This window comes from Pelmatolapia mariae, linkage group LG2 (genome assembly GCF_036321145.2).
Source record: "Pelmatolapia mariae isolate MD_Pm_ZW linkage group LG2, Pm_UMD_F_2, whole genome shotgun sequence".
Lineage (NCBI taxonomy): Eukaryota > Metazoa > Chordata > Actinopteri > Cichliformes > Cichlidae > Pelmatolapia > Pelmatolapia mariae.
In genome coordinates this window covers 34813913-34829725 of record NC_086228.1, presented here as the reverse complement: position 1 = coordinate 34829725, position 15813 = coordinate 34813913, and the positions used below count along the sequence as shown (strand labels likewise).

General features: G+C 41.2%; 1 protein-coding gene across 2 annotated transcripts; it reads right to left on the bottom strand.

Moving 5' to 3' along the window:
- Window positions 1-117: 117 nt before the first annotated feature.
- Window positions 118-15010, bottom strand: brd8b (bromodomain containing 8b). 2 transcript variants are annotated; one of them, XM_063499482.1, is made up of 19 exons: window positions 14951-15010; window positions 13125-13221; window positions 12478-12547; window positions 12282-12331; window positions 12056-12178; window positions 11887-11967; window positions 11352-11416; window positions 10350-10519; window positions 9873-10064; window positions 9399-9492; window positions 8831-8973; window positions 7221-7656; window positions 7095-7132; window positions 6810-7009; window positions 6431-6523; window positions 6043-6111; window positions 5639-5924; window positions 3565-3609; window positions 118-1617 (listed from the first exon to the last, which is right to left on the bottom strand). In XM_063499482.1, exons 1-19 carry the CDS (start codon window positions 14967-14969, stop codon window positions 1558-1560), a joined length of 2331 nt encoding a protein of 776 aa, XP_063355552.1. In that variant the 5' UTR covers window positions 14970-15010; the 3' UTR covers window positions 118-1557. The 2 variants fall into 2 exon arrangements, with proteins under 2 accessions (XP_063355552.1, XP_063355559.1); XM_063499489.1 differs by lacking the exon at window positions 3565-3609.
- Between the last annotated feature and the right edge of the window lie 803 nt (window positions 15011-15813).

Here is a 15813-nt window from a genome sequence, read left to right as displayed (position 1 = left end):
GCTGTGTTTGCATGTTTCTCTTGAACACTGGGATCACACAGACCTGTGATACCATCATAATTACAGACCCATTTACAGGTAATAGAAACTGTTAATAATCCCGTTCCTGATTACAATAAGCCTGAGGGCACAAAATGCAGTTCCCAGGAAACTCTGTTCCCACAGAATGAATTCCCCATGTCAGGTTAATCATTACTCAAAAAATTCAAATTGAAATGCTGCTTAAATCCCCAAACTGATCCCTTACACATTTAGATCAAATCTTTATTAACAAATTTACACAAATGTATCAGCTACCCAAACACAACTACATGAACCTTTTCCAGTACAAAACTTCACTCCTTGACACGCATTACAAAAACATTTCCTGTGCTCTATACAGAGCCTACATCCTAAGTAATAAGTGGCAATGATTCAGCAACAAACTGTTAAAGCCCATTAAATAACAGCTGGGGTTTTTTTTTTGTTTTTTTTTACAAACCACTGGTTTTTAAAGCTGCTTCCTGTCTTCAAGGGCAACTTTGGGCCTTAGTGTATTTCCTAGTATAAGAAGGGCTTTGACATTTGAGCTCAACCTAATTAAATATTTTCTAGAGCCGGGTAATGTTTTGAAAGCCTCTTTTTGGTGCTGTCGATACCTCAGGTTAAGAGCTTGTTGCCAAACATCAGTGGCAGCCCTGCTCAGTGTTGAAGGTGTTACACTGAGTTTCCTGTCTCTGTGATATGAGTTTAACCTGTGGCTGAATTTTATATATATAATTACCCTTATTATCAGTTGTACTCAGAAGTACGATCAGTAGAAAAGTGAAGGATCTGCAGTTTAATGGGCTGAAACATGCACTGGTATACACTGGCCAACAGATTGAATCAAATCAATTAAATTACTATTAATAGAAGACACAAACCACAATTTTGCAACCAAAAAAAAATCAGAAATCTATTTTATGAAATATTTTAAGTAACTCTTATTTTATCATTATGCTTTAGCAGTGATCAAACTAATAGATTTCTTAGCTCGGGGTGGTGTCAGCCCAACATGCAGCACTAGAAGACTCGCTTTGAATTTGTGGAACTATACATCATGGTTGCTCATGTGGCCATCTTCGTTGTTGACGTCTGTTCAGCCCAAAGGGACTGAGCATAATCGGGTGCAGGACGTACGCACGACTCAAAGTGATCAAATCTGCCAAGTAGAACTCATCTGGCCCGTTCCCATCTGATCCCAAACAAACTGTTGCTGGTGAAAGTATTGTTCTCTATCCACAAAGTCCTTGTTGTGTTGCAGCAGGGGCAAATTATGACCCCGCTACCCGTGCTGGTGAAATGATTCTTGGGAAAATTGGTGCAACATCCCATGGCGCCCCATGAATGGGAGAGGAAGAAAAGCTGTGCAGCTCTCTCAGACACACACACACTTATGACCCTTAGCACAGGTGTGTGTGCGCACACAAAAACCAGGCACATGGAGACGGCACAGTCCTCTTCAGAAAACGACCAAAGTGACCAGAAAGCAATCAGCTGCAACATTCGAAGAGCGGCTCTCAGCCCCCTCTTGCACTACTTCTTCATCTTGAGGTCGGCCTCCATGGCACTCCGCCGCCCCCTAGTGCCTCCATCCTGCAGCAGAGACACAAAGAAACGTGGAGAGAGAGAAAGAGCGCGCTTAACGTAAGGGTGTACAGGTCAAAGGTCAGGGAGGCCCTGTGGCAGGCCTCCTTGTGTCATTGAGCTCCGCACAAAAACACAGCACAATCCACCCTGGAAGGCATCGTTCCCCAAATGATGAACAGAAAAAATAATCATGAGCAAAATAAAAAGAAAACAAGGAGAAAAGAAACTGGAACATGCAGAAATGCTAACGCACATTAACGGAAAAACACAGGAAACTGGCATTAACCGAAGGTCGACGGAAGCTTGGGTGATGAAAGTTACCTGTGTGTGTGTGTGTGTGAGCGTGTGATGGGAAAACATTTTGGTGCAAACAGAAATGTAAACGTTTATGAGGGTGATACAGACAGTATTTTCAAAGATATATGAGTGTGTGTGTGTGTGTGTGTGTGTGTGTGTGTGTGTGAGTGTGAGAGAGTGAGAGAAACTGCAAGGAAGAGGAAGAAGTCTTTCATTTCTATATCATCTGTATGGCACATCTATAGAGCACAGGATGGGCGTAGGCTCACGACCCATCTCTTCTGCATTTAATCACTTCTATACTGCTGAGTAGTTGACACCACTTTAATAACTCAGCAGTTTAGAGCAACGTGTCTTTGATTCTGCCGTCATAAGTCTTGGAAAACCTGACTGATTAGATTGGATTGCCACTATGAGGAGTGGAGGTTATTTCAACATGCTGTATATAAAAGACGGTCATTTTACATTAACCACTTGTTTACAAACAACCACTGTGAAGCAATCTGATATTCTTATATCAGCATTTTTTGACACATAAAACCCAAACAATTTCCTCACATTTGCTATGTGTTGTATGTTTTTACTCGTCTAAATCAGCCGGTTGTTGTGTTTGTGGTGCTATGCTAACAGTGTGGTTGGAGCATGCCCTCTGTTGGACAAACTATGTAACATTCACACTCATGGCTGTAGGGCGTTTCTCCCATCTCTTTTTAAATCTTAACTTATCAGCCAATAAAAATACACAAAAAAAGAATAACCATCGTGAGGGCAGTGCGCCAAGTTACAAGCTAAAACTAAAGCTGCTCCCATAAAACTGCATCACAGAAATACCTACTTATAAATACTATGTTAAAAACTGAAGCTAATTTTATGGATAATTTAATTAAAAGACTCTAAAGGGCACCAACACTATAAATGCAGGTGACTTGAATTATCCATGCTGAGGCCTAACAGAGACCGAGCTGCTACAGTTGTCTCTGCTGGCGACTGGCTGTCCATCAAAGTGTCCACACCCACTTCTATTTAAACACAAAAAAACAAAAACAGTCTTTCGGACAGGGTAAATATTATATCACAGACACCAAAAATATTTTTTCTATTGGGCTGAAAAGTGATATCTGATTATCTGATGTAGAGTTGGTTATTTTAACATGGGAGTCAATGAGGATTGACTCACTTTTAAAGCCAGTCTCAAGTGGCTCTTAAAAGAACTGAAGGCTTTGTCTCTTTCCCCATTTATTTGTGAGAGCCAGAGGATGTTGCTTGGTTATTTTACATTTAACATCTGATTTTATATTTGTTTTTTATTTTATTGAGTATTTCCCACCAGTCTGAAGTGCGAGTGACTAACTTCAACTAAAATTGGCCAGTTTAGGTTTGTAATATAGTTTGCAAGCTGACTTTTGCTCCTATCAATCTATATAGTTTTATTTTCTGACTGGTCGTATTAGTCCACCTTTAATGGCTTTTATGGTGTCTTAAATCCTTACTGTCCTCTAAAGCCGCTTCAGTAGAAATAAAGAGAAAGATCAGAGGTACAGACAGGCGTGTGCAGTGTGTAACACTGTGGATGTGTGTACATGTTAGCTTTGAGACAAGCGTGCACGGAGCGTGGCCTGGCTCTGGTGAAACTTGAGCGAGAACCTGAATACTTACAAAAAGAGAGAGAAGGAAAGCAGGAGAGGCCATTGGGACACTGTCCTGTAGGAGGACAAACATCGGAGTGAGAAAGAGAGAGAAAGCACACACAGGCGTGAGAAAGCAAGTTTCATACAAGTCTGTGTCAAACACAGAGACACGCTCAGGAGATGGGAGTCCTGTTGACTTCAGAGCTGCACATACACAAACGCACATTTCTACACAACATCAAGACACACACACACACAGTTTCTGAATGCAGTCTGGAAATATTAAGACTCATGGACATGAAGAGCGTACACAAGCAGGCACAAACAGAAGCAACGCAGAGGTGTGAGGACCTCTCACAAGCACCACACCACAGTTTGCACAACTTGTTAAAGTTCTAAAATGGAGAAGTTGGACTTTGCTGTGTAGCAGTCAAACAAAACACTAAAAGTTTACTACATCTGTAGAAATATTTGTTAAATATATTCTGCAAAATGTATCTTTATGTGTGGACTTTCCAAGAAAACATGACATCTTCCCAAAATGTGCTGTCTGAATGTTTCAAATTTCCATCATATCCTATTAGACACACACTCAAGCGTTCAAACAGGAGAAAGCAGGGTGCAGATAAAAGATGGATGTAGCCACTGTGACAACTGTGAATGCAAAGCCCAGTTGTAAAGCCTCAAGCGGAGCTTTTACGGCATCATTTTATTATTTTGAAATCAAACATGACGAGCGAGGACTGGATCTGACTGAGACATTCAGGGACGCTGCGTGCTACGCTACAGCTTTATCCTGTTTTTCACTCTTCATAAAATGCACCTCATGTTTTATTAAGACAGTCATCAGAAAAGTGTTTACTGAGGTAACAGATCAAAGGAGCTGAAGTGTCATTTTTCCACAGACAACCTTTTGTCACCCCCTGCTGGCGATAAGAAGAAATTAATGTTTAAGGCACTTCCACAATGACTCCATGTTTGAGAACAAGAGTGGAAGAAAATGGTTAGCTAGAATGAAGTTACATCCATTTTTTATATGCAATGTACGGGAGAAAATAACACACACACACACACACACACTAGGAGATGCAGAGAGAGAAACAGGAAACAGAGCAGAGGGTCAGAGATAGACTAGAGAGACAGCAGAGGTGCAGCCAGCATGCAGGATGTGAATCAGCTGGGAAGTCAAGATTAAGAAAGTGCACTTACAGCAATTAGAAGAGACAAGAGACAGTGCTGTGTAACAAAGTGAGCATGCCTAACTTGTATGATGCGCATCAGTGCCGACCCTTTAATACATTGGCACTCTTAACTCCTTGTGTCCTAATTGCACCACTGGTTTCTGGTACTTCACACCACACTGACACAGTACAGTAGCATCACTCTGGGATCATAAACTGGAGTCAGGGTGAGGTGTATCAAGGTCAATTCTTCAATAATTTCTTTTAGAAAACTAGTCCATTTGTCATATTCTATGTGAAATAAATCAGAACTACACTGACTGCATGGTCACTTAAATGTGTGTTGAACCCACAGTAAATACAACAGCATATCTGTCTGTGACATTTCACAGAGCATAACTGAATCCACTATTTATGTGTTTCTTCCACATAAGCGTGTATTTTCATCCAGTTTTGAAATGATGACTGCCAACCGCAGCATGATGGCACATTGAAATTATGGTCCTGATATACCAAACACATTTATCTACACCAATATAAAATGCCCTTCATAAAAAAAACCTTTATGACTCCATAAACTGGAAGTGTTATCTGTGGTTTACAAGAAACAGCCCAGTTCTGGGACTGTGCACTTCCTGTAAATAATTAAAATGCATTAAACTTAGATTAGATTTCTCCACCTTCTCTTGGAGGCGGGCAGAGGGACTGTTTGCAGTAGCTTTGCAGGCATCATAAAACCCTAAATACCTGGAAGAACATTTATTGCACCGATCTAACAGGAGTCACAGCACTCAGTGTTGGAGAGAGACAAGAGTTTACAGTGTAGTTACAAAACAGCACTGGCATGTGGGGAAACTTTCTTTTGCTTTTAATAAAGAACTCTGCTTCATCACAATCAGACTTGTCTGCTGCTCAACCCACCTTCTCGGCTGGCTCTCCTGGTTTACGATTTCCCTCCCTGCCTCGGAGGCTCTTGGCAGAGATGGCGCTCTCTGAGGTCTGCATGATGAGCTGGGTGGCCAGGAACTGCTGGACATGCTCCAGGACGTCGCGCTGCATCTCCAGAGCCATGTGGTACACGTCGTGGTCCGACGAGTTGTACATGACGGCATTCTGAAACATCAGCATGATGTCGCGCTGGAACTCAGCGGTGGTACGGATAACACCGGACTCGATGTTCTTCTTTATGGCGGACAGGTCCATGGGTCTGCAGCAAGAAAGCAGCAGCAGTTAGTTTGTTTTGGTACTTTAGTTGAACAGTTAGGCTGCAACGATTTTTAGCTGAGCTTGTTTCAAAAATGAAGGGTGTGTGTGCGCGGTCTGACCTGTGTACAATGCTGTGGTAACCTGGAGCGATGTCATCTGACACAGGCTGTAGGAAGACGCTGGCGTACCTGAGAAACACAACATTAGTAAAAGTAAAACACCTGTCTCCTCTCAACAACGTGACCCGGGTTAATCTGTAGGATTCAAACGAGTCTCTAACTTCTTTAACTGACTGGAAAAAGTCAAATGGTTTCATGCAAACGCACTGCAGAATGTACAACAATGTAGTTACTCATTCAATCACACCAGCTCGATACAAAAAGCTGGAAATTGATGAAACTCACAATAATAAGACAAAAAAAAAATCAAATGAAATTGATTTGAACTTACTGACCAAAAAAACAAGACTTGAACAATTTATTGTTGAGCTCTGGTACAAAGCTCTACCTGTGATTGGCTGCAGCTCTCCACACCAGCATAATGGCTTTCTTCCAGATCTTCTGCGCCTGGACCGCCTCCTGGTCTTCGCCACATGTAGAGCTGACGCAGAGAAAGAAGAGAGAGGAAGTCGGAGCAGAGTGGGAGAGAAAAGCAAAAAACCAAAGCATATACTGTTAGACTGCTTAGCTCAATGAAAATGACAAATGTCGGCTAAGTTTGATCCATTTTCAAAGAAAGATTTCCCCTAATATTTTTGTTTAGAAGAATAGCAGGGGTTATTTCAGGAGAAACAGACTCCTGGTTTTACTATTACTGGTAAAAATAGGGACAGGGTGAATATTTTTGCCTACGCCGTTTCTGGAAGAATAAGCACCTGGGCACTTACAGCTGGGAAGAAGAGGCCGGGCTGCTGGCCAGTGAATCAGCAGTGTAGCGCTGGGAGGGCGGGCCGTATCCATCCTCACTCTCACTTGCTGCCCGATCCACCTCAGATAAATATGGACCCTCCCCCTCTCCACACTCGTCCTTCAGCTCCATCGCTTCTTCAGGGTCACCCTCGCTCCCTGCCTCCTCCTCCTTCACCTCCTGGATTTAACCACACAGAGTAAAATAACAGTTATTCTTGTTATCATATGCCGTCCACACATGTACGTAGCCTTAAATGTGTTACCTTGGACTCTTTCCCGGACACAGAGCTGTCCTCAGAGTCTGTGGGACAGAAACGAGGAGACAATGAGAAAACAGAAATGTGTGAGCATTTCCACTGTGGGTATAGATCAGTGTGTAATCCACGCACCTAAGCAGGGTGGGTTGGGCTCAGGCTGACTCCACTCCTCTCCTTCACTCTTCACTGTAGCTTCAGTGACTTCTTTGACCACGGGCCCCTCCTCTGCGACTTCACTTGCTGCTACACCATCATCAGAGGTGACAGAAGAAGTGACATCACTTCCTGTAACCTCAGGTCCTTCATAGTTTCCCTTAAGCGGTTCTTCCCTTTTAGTATCTGGCTGGTTTTGTGTCTCCTGGCTGGCAGGTGTCGGGGCTAATGTCGCAGCCATATCCTGAGGTGTCTGTGGGGGGGCTGACTCTTGGATGGTGGGTGTGGGCTCTGAAGCTTTCAGCTCCTGGGTCTCCCAGGGACCAGGGAGGGTGTGACCTTCTGACACGGCCTCTTCGCACAGAGAGAGAGCTGCTTCCACCGCAGCTGCATCCAAAGCCACAGGGTCATCGTCCTGGGATGATGATTAAAAAGATAAACCATTATGTTGTTTCAGTGTTTCCCCACACATGAACTTTACATGGGGGAGCCAGGTTAGTGAAAGAGCAGGTATTAGACCTGCTGACTGTCAGAGCAGCAATGAAGTGTCTCCAATTAAAAAACAACAACAAACAAACAACAAACAAGAGGAGTTCTTAAGCTTAAGCTAACCCCCAACCTACCAAAACCACCAGGGATAACTCTTAGTCTGGCCTCTTCCTCCTGACCTGTCAGACACAGGTGACCTTACTGGGATCACTAGGCTCCTTCCAGTATGGCTCTCATACTGGAAGAAGTTCATTGACCACACTAAGGTTGTGATCGTTACATCATGGGCCACATCCAGCCTACTTTGATCTTGAGACAGCTGTGAAACTCGCCTTTCTGAGATGTCTTGATATTTGAAAAGGAAGTGCAATTTCAACAGCATGTCTTAAAGAAACGCTGATGTAGCAAATGAGAGAAATGTATTAACACAACTCTTTGGGTTTAAATTGTAAGAAGAAAAATGTGTAAAATTTAAGAAAGTTCTGGCAAAGTTTTTGTTAAGTCACAGAAAATATTTTTTAACTGTGGAAACCACTAAAAACTACAGAAACCTCTACAGTGAAAACACAGGAACTTTTCTCTTATTTAATTGCTTAGCTATTACTTAAGTACTTTGGTGCAGTATGAAAGGCCTCTTTAATTTACGCCCTCCATGCATCCAAAGGAATAAAGAAACCAATATACTACTGGAAAAATCCCCTTTTTCTTATTGTGAAAATTCAGTAGCTGTTAACGAGCGATTGTCAGTACTTCCTGTCTAGTGCTCTCCTACAGTCTGTTCAGGTTGCTGCTGTGACAATCCTCAGTGTAGTTATGCCATCTACAGGCAGTCCTTGTTCTGCTCTAGAGATTCTTCGGGGCCACTCTTAGCTAAATGCTTAGTCCAAGTCTGACAATGGGAACATAAAATATGGCAAATTTCATTCTTTGTTTTCCAATTAACACTAAATATTTTCTAAATCACATTTTCTTTGTATTAGTTTGTTTTTAGTGTCATTGCCTTAATCAACGACTAAAATACTTGATATTAAACCTACAAAATAAACTCTGCTCCTGGTCATATTAATCTCAAACTAATGCAGCCCCTACACAGTATGTACCTTCTCTTCAATGATGGCAATGATGTCTCCCACTGTCTCCAGGTCCAGTTCATCACCAATGTAAGACACAGCCACGAGGTCTTCTTCTACTAATCCCGTGTCCTCACCGAGCTCGGCCTTCACTGCGGCCTCTGCCTCCCCCTCTGTAAACCCGTGCAGGTGACGAAATAAGAACACAGGCATGCAACAACAATCTTACTGCAAAGTTAAGACCCGTATCTCCCTCTTTGAACCAGGAAACAATGACCAAAATGCAACAACACGGACGTCTGACTTTATTTAGAAACCGACTGTAGAAAAACAGAAGGAAAAACAGGAGGAGGAGAGACATGCAACGACGTTCCCCCAGACACAAAGACATTTAGTGTTACTTTGAACATGCTCTGTCTATCTTAATTACAAGTAATCAGGAGTCACGATGCCCAGTTAGGTTTTGGTTTAACCTGCTTTTTAAAATCAGGACATTTTTAGGAGCCTCATGAATGCAATTATTTCCAAGGACAGCAACCAGGCAAACTGTAAAGAAAGTAGGTCCTGTGTAATGTGACACTTAGTTAGGTGTGTTTACCTGTGATGATGTCATGACCAGGTGGTAAGGCAGTGGCTGCCGTAGCAGTCTGTACGCCATTAGTTAGGCTTCCAGTGGAGTCGCCCTCTGCAACCTGACATCAGAAAAAACACAACAGCAACAAAAACACCAAAGTGAGGTTTAATAAAAATTATCAGAGCATAAAAGAAGATTTAAAAGAATACTGATGTTAGAATATCACAGTAAGGCTTTATTGCCCTAAAACACTGAGTGGATTAACTCCTAGTTTCATTCTTTGAATGTTAGTAGTAGAATAGGTATCAAAACTCAGTGGCTTAGTCAGGAATTTAAAAATACTCCAAATCTATTTGCATTTAAATGACCTGTTTTCACACATTGCTGGTTTTCAGGTATTTTACAGAACTGAATCTAAAGCCTTTGAGCGAGACTCGTAGCTTTCATTGTAATCACATCGTTTCTGGATGTTATGAGCCATGCTAAGTTGCCTCTCACCAGGCGAGGGCTGGCTGAGATGAGGTTGCCTTTTTTCAGCAGTTCTGACAGTAGAGGTGAGGGTGGCGGTGTGGCCTTCTGGGCTAGGAGCCTTTTCTGTGGCGAGTCATCTACTAGAGCAGCGAGTCCACCATCTTTGGGCCCAGGTCCTGGAGGGTCTGCTGCTGGCAGAAAGACTCCTACCCCCTGAGCCTGACAGACAGCAGAGAAGTCATTGAGAGGGAGCAAAATGATCTTATTCCTCTGACTTTAAATGAGGCAAAAACTATAACCCCTGGGGTCGAATATACTCATGTTTAATGTTACTGTAGACGTCTACATATTCACTGCAGTGAAGCATAGTTTATGTTGCTGTGAGCTTGGCTGAAATTCATCTCTTAACAGAAAACTGGGACTCTTATAAACTCATTTCCCTTCACCATCATTCTTCTATCCTGTGAGCTAAACAAGTATATATGGCAAACTAAGTGTTCTTACAACTGAGTGGATGGTGGCTGCATCTTCAGAGACACCGGCTCCTGTATCCATGGGTGGAGTGGACACTGAAGAGTCAGTCTGAGAATCCAGGGTTGGTGGGCTGGCACCCAGGGGAGACCGTACAGTCACACTGGGCAGACGCTTGGGTGTGTTTTTCACTGCCTGGCGAGCTGCAATACAGACAGAAGACCAGAGTAGAGGTGAGCATGACAATTTTCAAACTCTCCTTTAAAAAAATCTGAAAAAAAGCAGCAGAGAAATCCTGAGCATCATGTGAGCGGATCGTCATTCCAACCCAAGCACTTGAGTGAAAGACGCTCTTGTCTTAAGAAAAGCTGAGAAAAATTCCAAGAAGGACGAGAAGTTGCAATCTTCTGCGATATAGATGCATATAATTCCTGCTGTATTACATCCTCTCAGTTGATTCTGATCTCACATCTATGTTACCCCTAAGGTTTTTATTAAGCTTCCCTCCCCTTCCTAAAAATATCAAACTATAAATTACAGCAAGGAATTTTTCTACTTCATCTTCATGATACTCAGTTTGCAGATGGTCTAAAGTCTATTTTTAAAACGTTTCCTCTATCCAACAACCTCAAATAGCCATAAAATACAGAGTGCAATAGTCCAGAAGAAATAAAATGCCTGGCTACAGAGGACCTCTCATCATTTTTAATAGTGCTATTTTTTTCAGACATCCTAATTCCTGATTCCCTTCTAGTATTATCCACATAGCCAAAACCACAAGGGCTTTGCAACAGATCGGCTACATGTGTGGACCGAGGTTCGACATGTGATTTGAATCTTCCTGGTTGTACGTAGATGTGAGAAATGATCTTGACATATATACTTAACTTCAAGCTCTGACAGATCTTACCATAATATACAGACAATGACAATGGCAACACCCACCACAGAGCAACAAGTTTGCAACTAATTCTTCGTCTTTTCCTAAGAAATACATGCACCAGCCTTCGTAGAGTGAAAGTGAACCTAAGCTACCTTGGTACGCCATTTCTGTGGCTTTCCTCTTCTGCTCTGCTTCCTCCTCGTCCTGTTTCTTCTTTCTAGGGAAGACAAATTAAAAAAAGCCACAAAAAACAAGCATTTTATGACAATATAACAGTTTGTATACAAAACTAAATGAGAGAACGCCCTCATTTATCTAAATAACCCAGTCATCTACAGAGATACAGACGCAGACATAAACTTTTTTAATCCCACATTGGGGAAATTTACTTGTTACAGCAGCACAGACAGAAGAAAAATGTGAATAAGAGATATATTAGAAAGCACACACACACATACATATATATATATATATATATATATATATATATATATATATATATATATATATATAAATAAAAGAATAGTGTACAAAACATGTATAGTCGTTGGTTACTGGCAAACAGAGTAAAGTTCTACTGGCAGCGTTCTGCAAGATCTTTAACACTCTAGAGTTGGTTGTGTGAAACAACTATCATGGTAATCCACCCATTAGGTGGAAGCACTATCCCACAGATAAGATGCTTACAGTGTGATCTCTCCCCAAAGCTCTTTCAGCTGGGAGTCCATGTGACCCATCTGTATCAGATCCACCTCCTTCTTCAACTTCCTGTTGTGATTAAAACAAACAAAGCAAAAAGGGGTTAAAGTTCAGATATCAAAGTTGTCAAATGTTTTCCCTTTAAGAGTTTATGTACCTGTACTGCTCTTGTGTGTCTCGTATAAGTTTTTTTAACTCCTCTATTCTCTCAGCGGTCAGCCTACGAACGATGACATCTTCAATGGTCTCGACCACCTCGCCCTTCTCACCGCGCTTACGCCTGGAACAGAAAAACACTCTCAAATTATTTTTGAAATGCATAATAATATTGTTTACTTTTTATATCTGCACACAGATGTGTGTGTGTACACTGTAATACTGACTTAGGGGCTTCAGTAGCTTCCAGCAGTTCTGAATATTGTGAGGCACAGTGCTGAGAAACAGAGAACAAATTATTCTTATAGGTGAGCAGAGGAGATCAGTCCAACTGCAGTTACATTCAAAAGACAATGTTCCTGAAGACTTATGGAAGTGAAGTGTGAGATAAATTCACAAAAGGAATATTTGTTATGCTCTCACCTTTTGTGAGAACCAGTCTGGTGGACGCCCAGGCTCTGCGAAAGGCTTGATGGCTCTACTTACACTTACCCTGGAACACAGAGAGTCTCCTCAGACTAAACTCAAGCATTAAGCAGATAATCTAACAATAACACACATTTTCAAGCATTTTAAAAATAAAATCAAATAAAATGAAACAATATTATTTTGTCCTACAAACTGCCTTGCACTCACCTACTGCCAGTGTTTGAAACAGATTATGAGCACCATAAGGATCACTGTTAAGACACACAATCTGATATATTCTAGTACGATGGTTCATTTAGACAAAAATTAGTAATCTTAGGGAAAGCACAAACTGTTTGCAAACACTGATATCTTAAAAGAAATGGTACAAAACCCTATGAAGATAATTTTCCTATTATATGGCTCATTTTTAGGAGAACTGCAGAAAAATAGTGGTATATAATGATAGTAAATACAATTACATTTATATTTATCAAACAAGACCCTTAAATCATTTTACATATCTTCTCCTTACAGCATTTCTCCAACACATTTAAAATATGAATATGAGGTCCCATGGGCAAACTAAATCTCTTTCCCTCTCTCTCTCTCTCTCACACACACACACACACACACAAGTAGCTGAGCATATTTCTTTTTACCAGTTTTGGTCTCCGCTCCTCATAACAGAGGAGGCCAGGCACAATTTCTCCCTGACTGACCAGGGCTCTGTCGGCCCCACATTCAGTATCTTGTGTTCTGTTGGGGGAAAAAAAGAAGAAGAATTTATTACACGATTGACTGTTTTTCCTGCTACTTTGTTGCTACTAGCTAACCAAGCCACAGGGTGCCACAAGCCAGTACACAGTGTACTGGCTTGCCCCAAACCCAGATGAATAATGGAGAGGGGTGCATCAGGAAGAGGATCTGACTTAAAATCATCACCAATCCAATCATGTGGCTCATTAGTAAGATCTGCATACTGGACTGGTCAGGAGCCCACAAACTGCAACCAGTGCTGCTGGCAAGCACAGTACCAGTGGAAACTGTGCCACTAATGAGTGAAGACAGATTAGAAGAAGGCCAAGGTTAGTGTGTCTAGAGTCAGTAACAGAGAAATTCTGGAGCGTGGAGGACAGAGCAGGGACTGGGAAAGGGAAATAGCTGACTGATTGGATATGTCCAGAGGAAAGATAATAGATATACTGAACAAAGGACGCTGAAGATGGAGCTACAAGAAAGAAAGAAAAGGGGAAGAACAGAGGGAAGATTTGTGGATGCAGTGGAGGAGGACTATGCAGAGGGTGGTGCGACAGAAGAGGATGTTAGGGGTTGGGTGAGATAGAGACAGATGGTCCAGATGATCCACTGTGGTGACCCCTAAAAGGCACAGCTGAAAGAAGCTAATTGAAAACCTGTATTTTAGGGCAAAAGCAATGGCACAAAAAGAGCCACATAAAATATGAGAAATTCTGAAACAACTCAGTTAACTTCAATCTGCCACACAAGCTTCCATCCAAATTGCAAAAGCATCTGAGGGTAATCTCAGTAACTGAACATCAAATATATCAGTGGTGATAACCACGAGCTTCACTGTTGATGGTTCATAATATTCAAGTAAAGATTCATTCATGTTGTAAATGGGACTTGTGTTTACGTGTAGTAGTAGTTCTGCCACATTAGATTTTAACGTTATGGCTTTGTTATTACTAGCAATATTATCTGACTGCGTTTTGACAATTTTAACTGAGTAAAATCCCAATTAACATTATTTTTACTTGAGTGCTATTTTACGGAACTTTGTATCCCTGCTTACTTTGTCAAATACACACAAAAAACATGTTAAAAAAACTAGTATTTTTTCTAAGAAGAACACTATCATCAGTCACTGATGACGAATCAGTCTCCGCGGACTGTCTCAGGTTTTTTAGTGGTTTGTTGTTGTTTTTTCCCGAAGTACCACACATATGACGGTCCTGTTCCCGTACAGTCAATAAAAACCGTTCAGATCGTAATATGTTAAAAACGTTATTTTAAGTTTAAAAATATAAAAAACCAAGGGCAACGGCGTCAAATGAATGATTTAAAAGTCTTTCGTTATTTATCCAAGGTAGCTAGCTAATGCTACACTATTGATATTAGCTTGGGTATGCTAATATGATTACAGCAAAGCATTCCTCACGTTTACTGGGGCGTGAATATAAGTCAAAACACACAACCCTATCAAGAGACGTATCACATACATTTCTAGAAAAAAAACAACATACGCATTGCTAATATTTAATTTATAGCGTTAGCTTAGCATAGTCGATTAAGGGGGACACATTCGTGAGACACACACAGGTAAACACGGTGCAACGTTTTAGCAAGGTAAGGGGCTACAGGTTCTGGCTAAAATAATCTAGCTACAAGTCTTGGAGTTTGTTTGCTATTACTACTGTCTATAAATGACGAGGAAAAACAGAAAGACTTGAAATATATTACTCACTGCCGATACCGCTCGCCATTGCTTTTGTAACGAGGCCTTGATCACAACTTCCGCCGGACAGGTTTCAACGGAACACACAGTAAAGTCAACCCAAGCGAGCGGAACAAATGGAAATTTGATTAAATAAATAAATAAATGAAGCTTTAAAAAAACAGTGAGGGATACTAGGAGCTGTTTCATTACACTTAAGCAGAGCTGGGAAGTAACGAAGTACAAATACTTCACACAGTAAAGTCAACCCAAGCGAGCGGAAACAAATGGAAATTTGATTAAATAAATAAATAAATGAAGCTTAAATAAATAAATAAATGAAGTACAAATACTTCGTTACTTCGAAGTACAAATACTTCGTTACTGTACTTACGTACAATTATCAGGTATCAGTACTTTACTTGAGTCGGGTTTTTTTTCTGACAACTTTTTAATCATACTCCCTATATTTTTAAAACAAATATTTGTACTCTGTACTCCCTACATTTTCAAAATAGGCTCGTAACTCTTGTTCCATATAGAGTAGTTAGACATATTCAGACACACAGAACCAATGCATAATGCATGGTATAGCACAGAACCATGTACATAATGCACACACACACACACACACACACACACACACACACACACACACACACACACACACACACACACACACACACACACACACACACACACACACACACACACACACACACACACACGTCATTTGTTACTTGATGGTTGTTGTGGCTAACCTTCTAACTACCCCTGTGTAATTCAAAAAATGTAACTACTGATTGGAAGGTTGGGAGTTCGATCCCTGGCTGCTTTAGCTTATATCCCCAAGTGTTCTTGGCCAAGATACTGAACCTAAGTTATTATCAGAG

Coding starts and splice junctions, on each gene's coding strand:
- brd8b (XM_063499482.1), bottom strand. Junction 9,493..9,872: donor TCTCAGCCAGCCCTCGCCTG/GTGAGAGGCAAC, acceptor TTCTGATGTCAG/GTTGCAGAGGGCGACTCCAC. Junction 8,974..9,398: donor TGGTCATGACATCATCACAG/GTAAACACACCT, acceptor ACGGGTTTACAG/AGGGGGAGGCAGAGGCCGCA.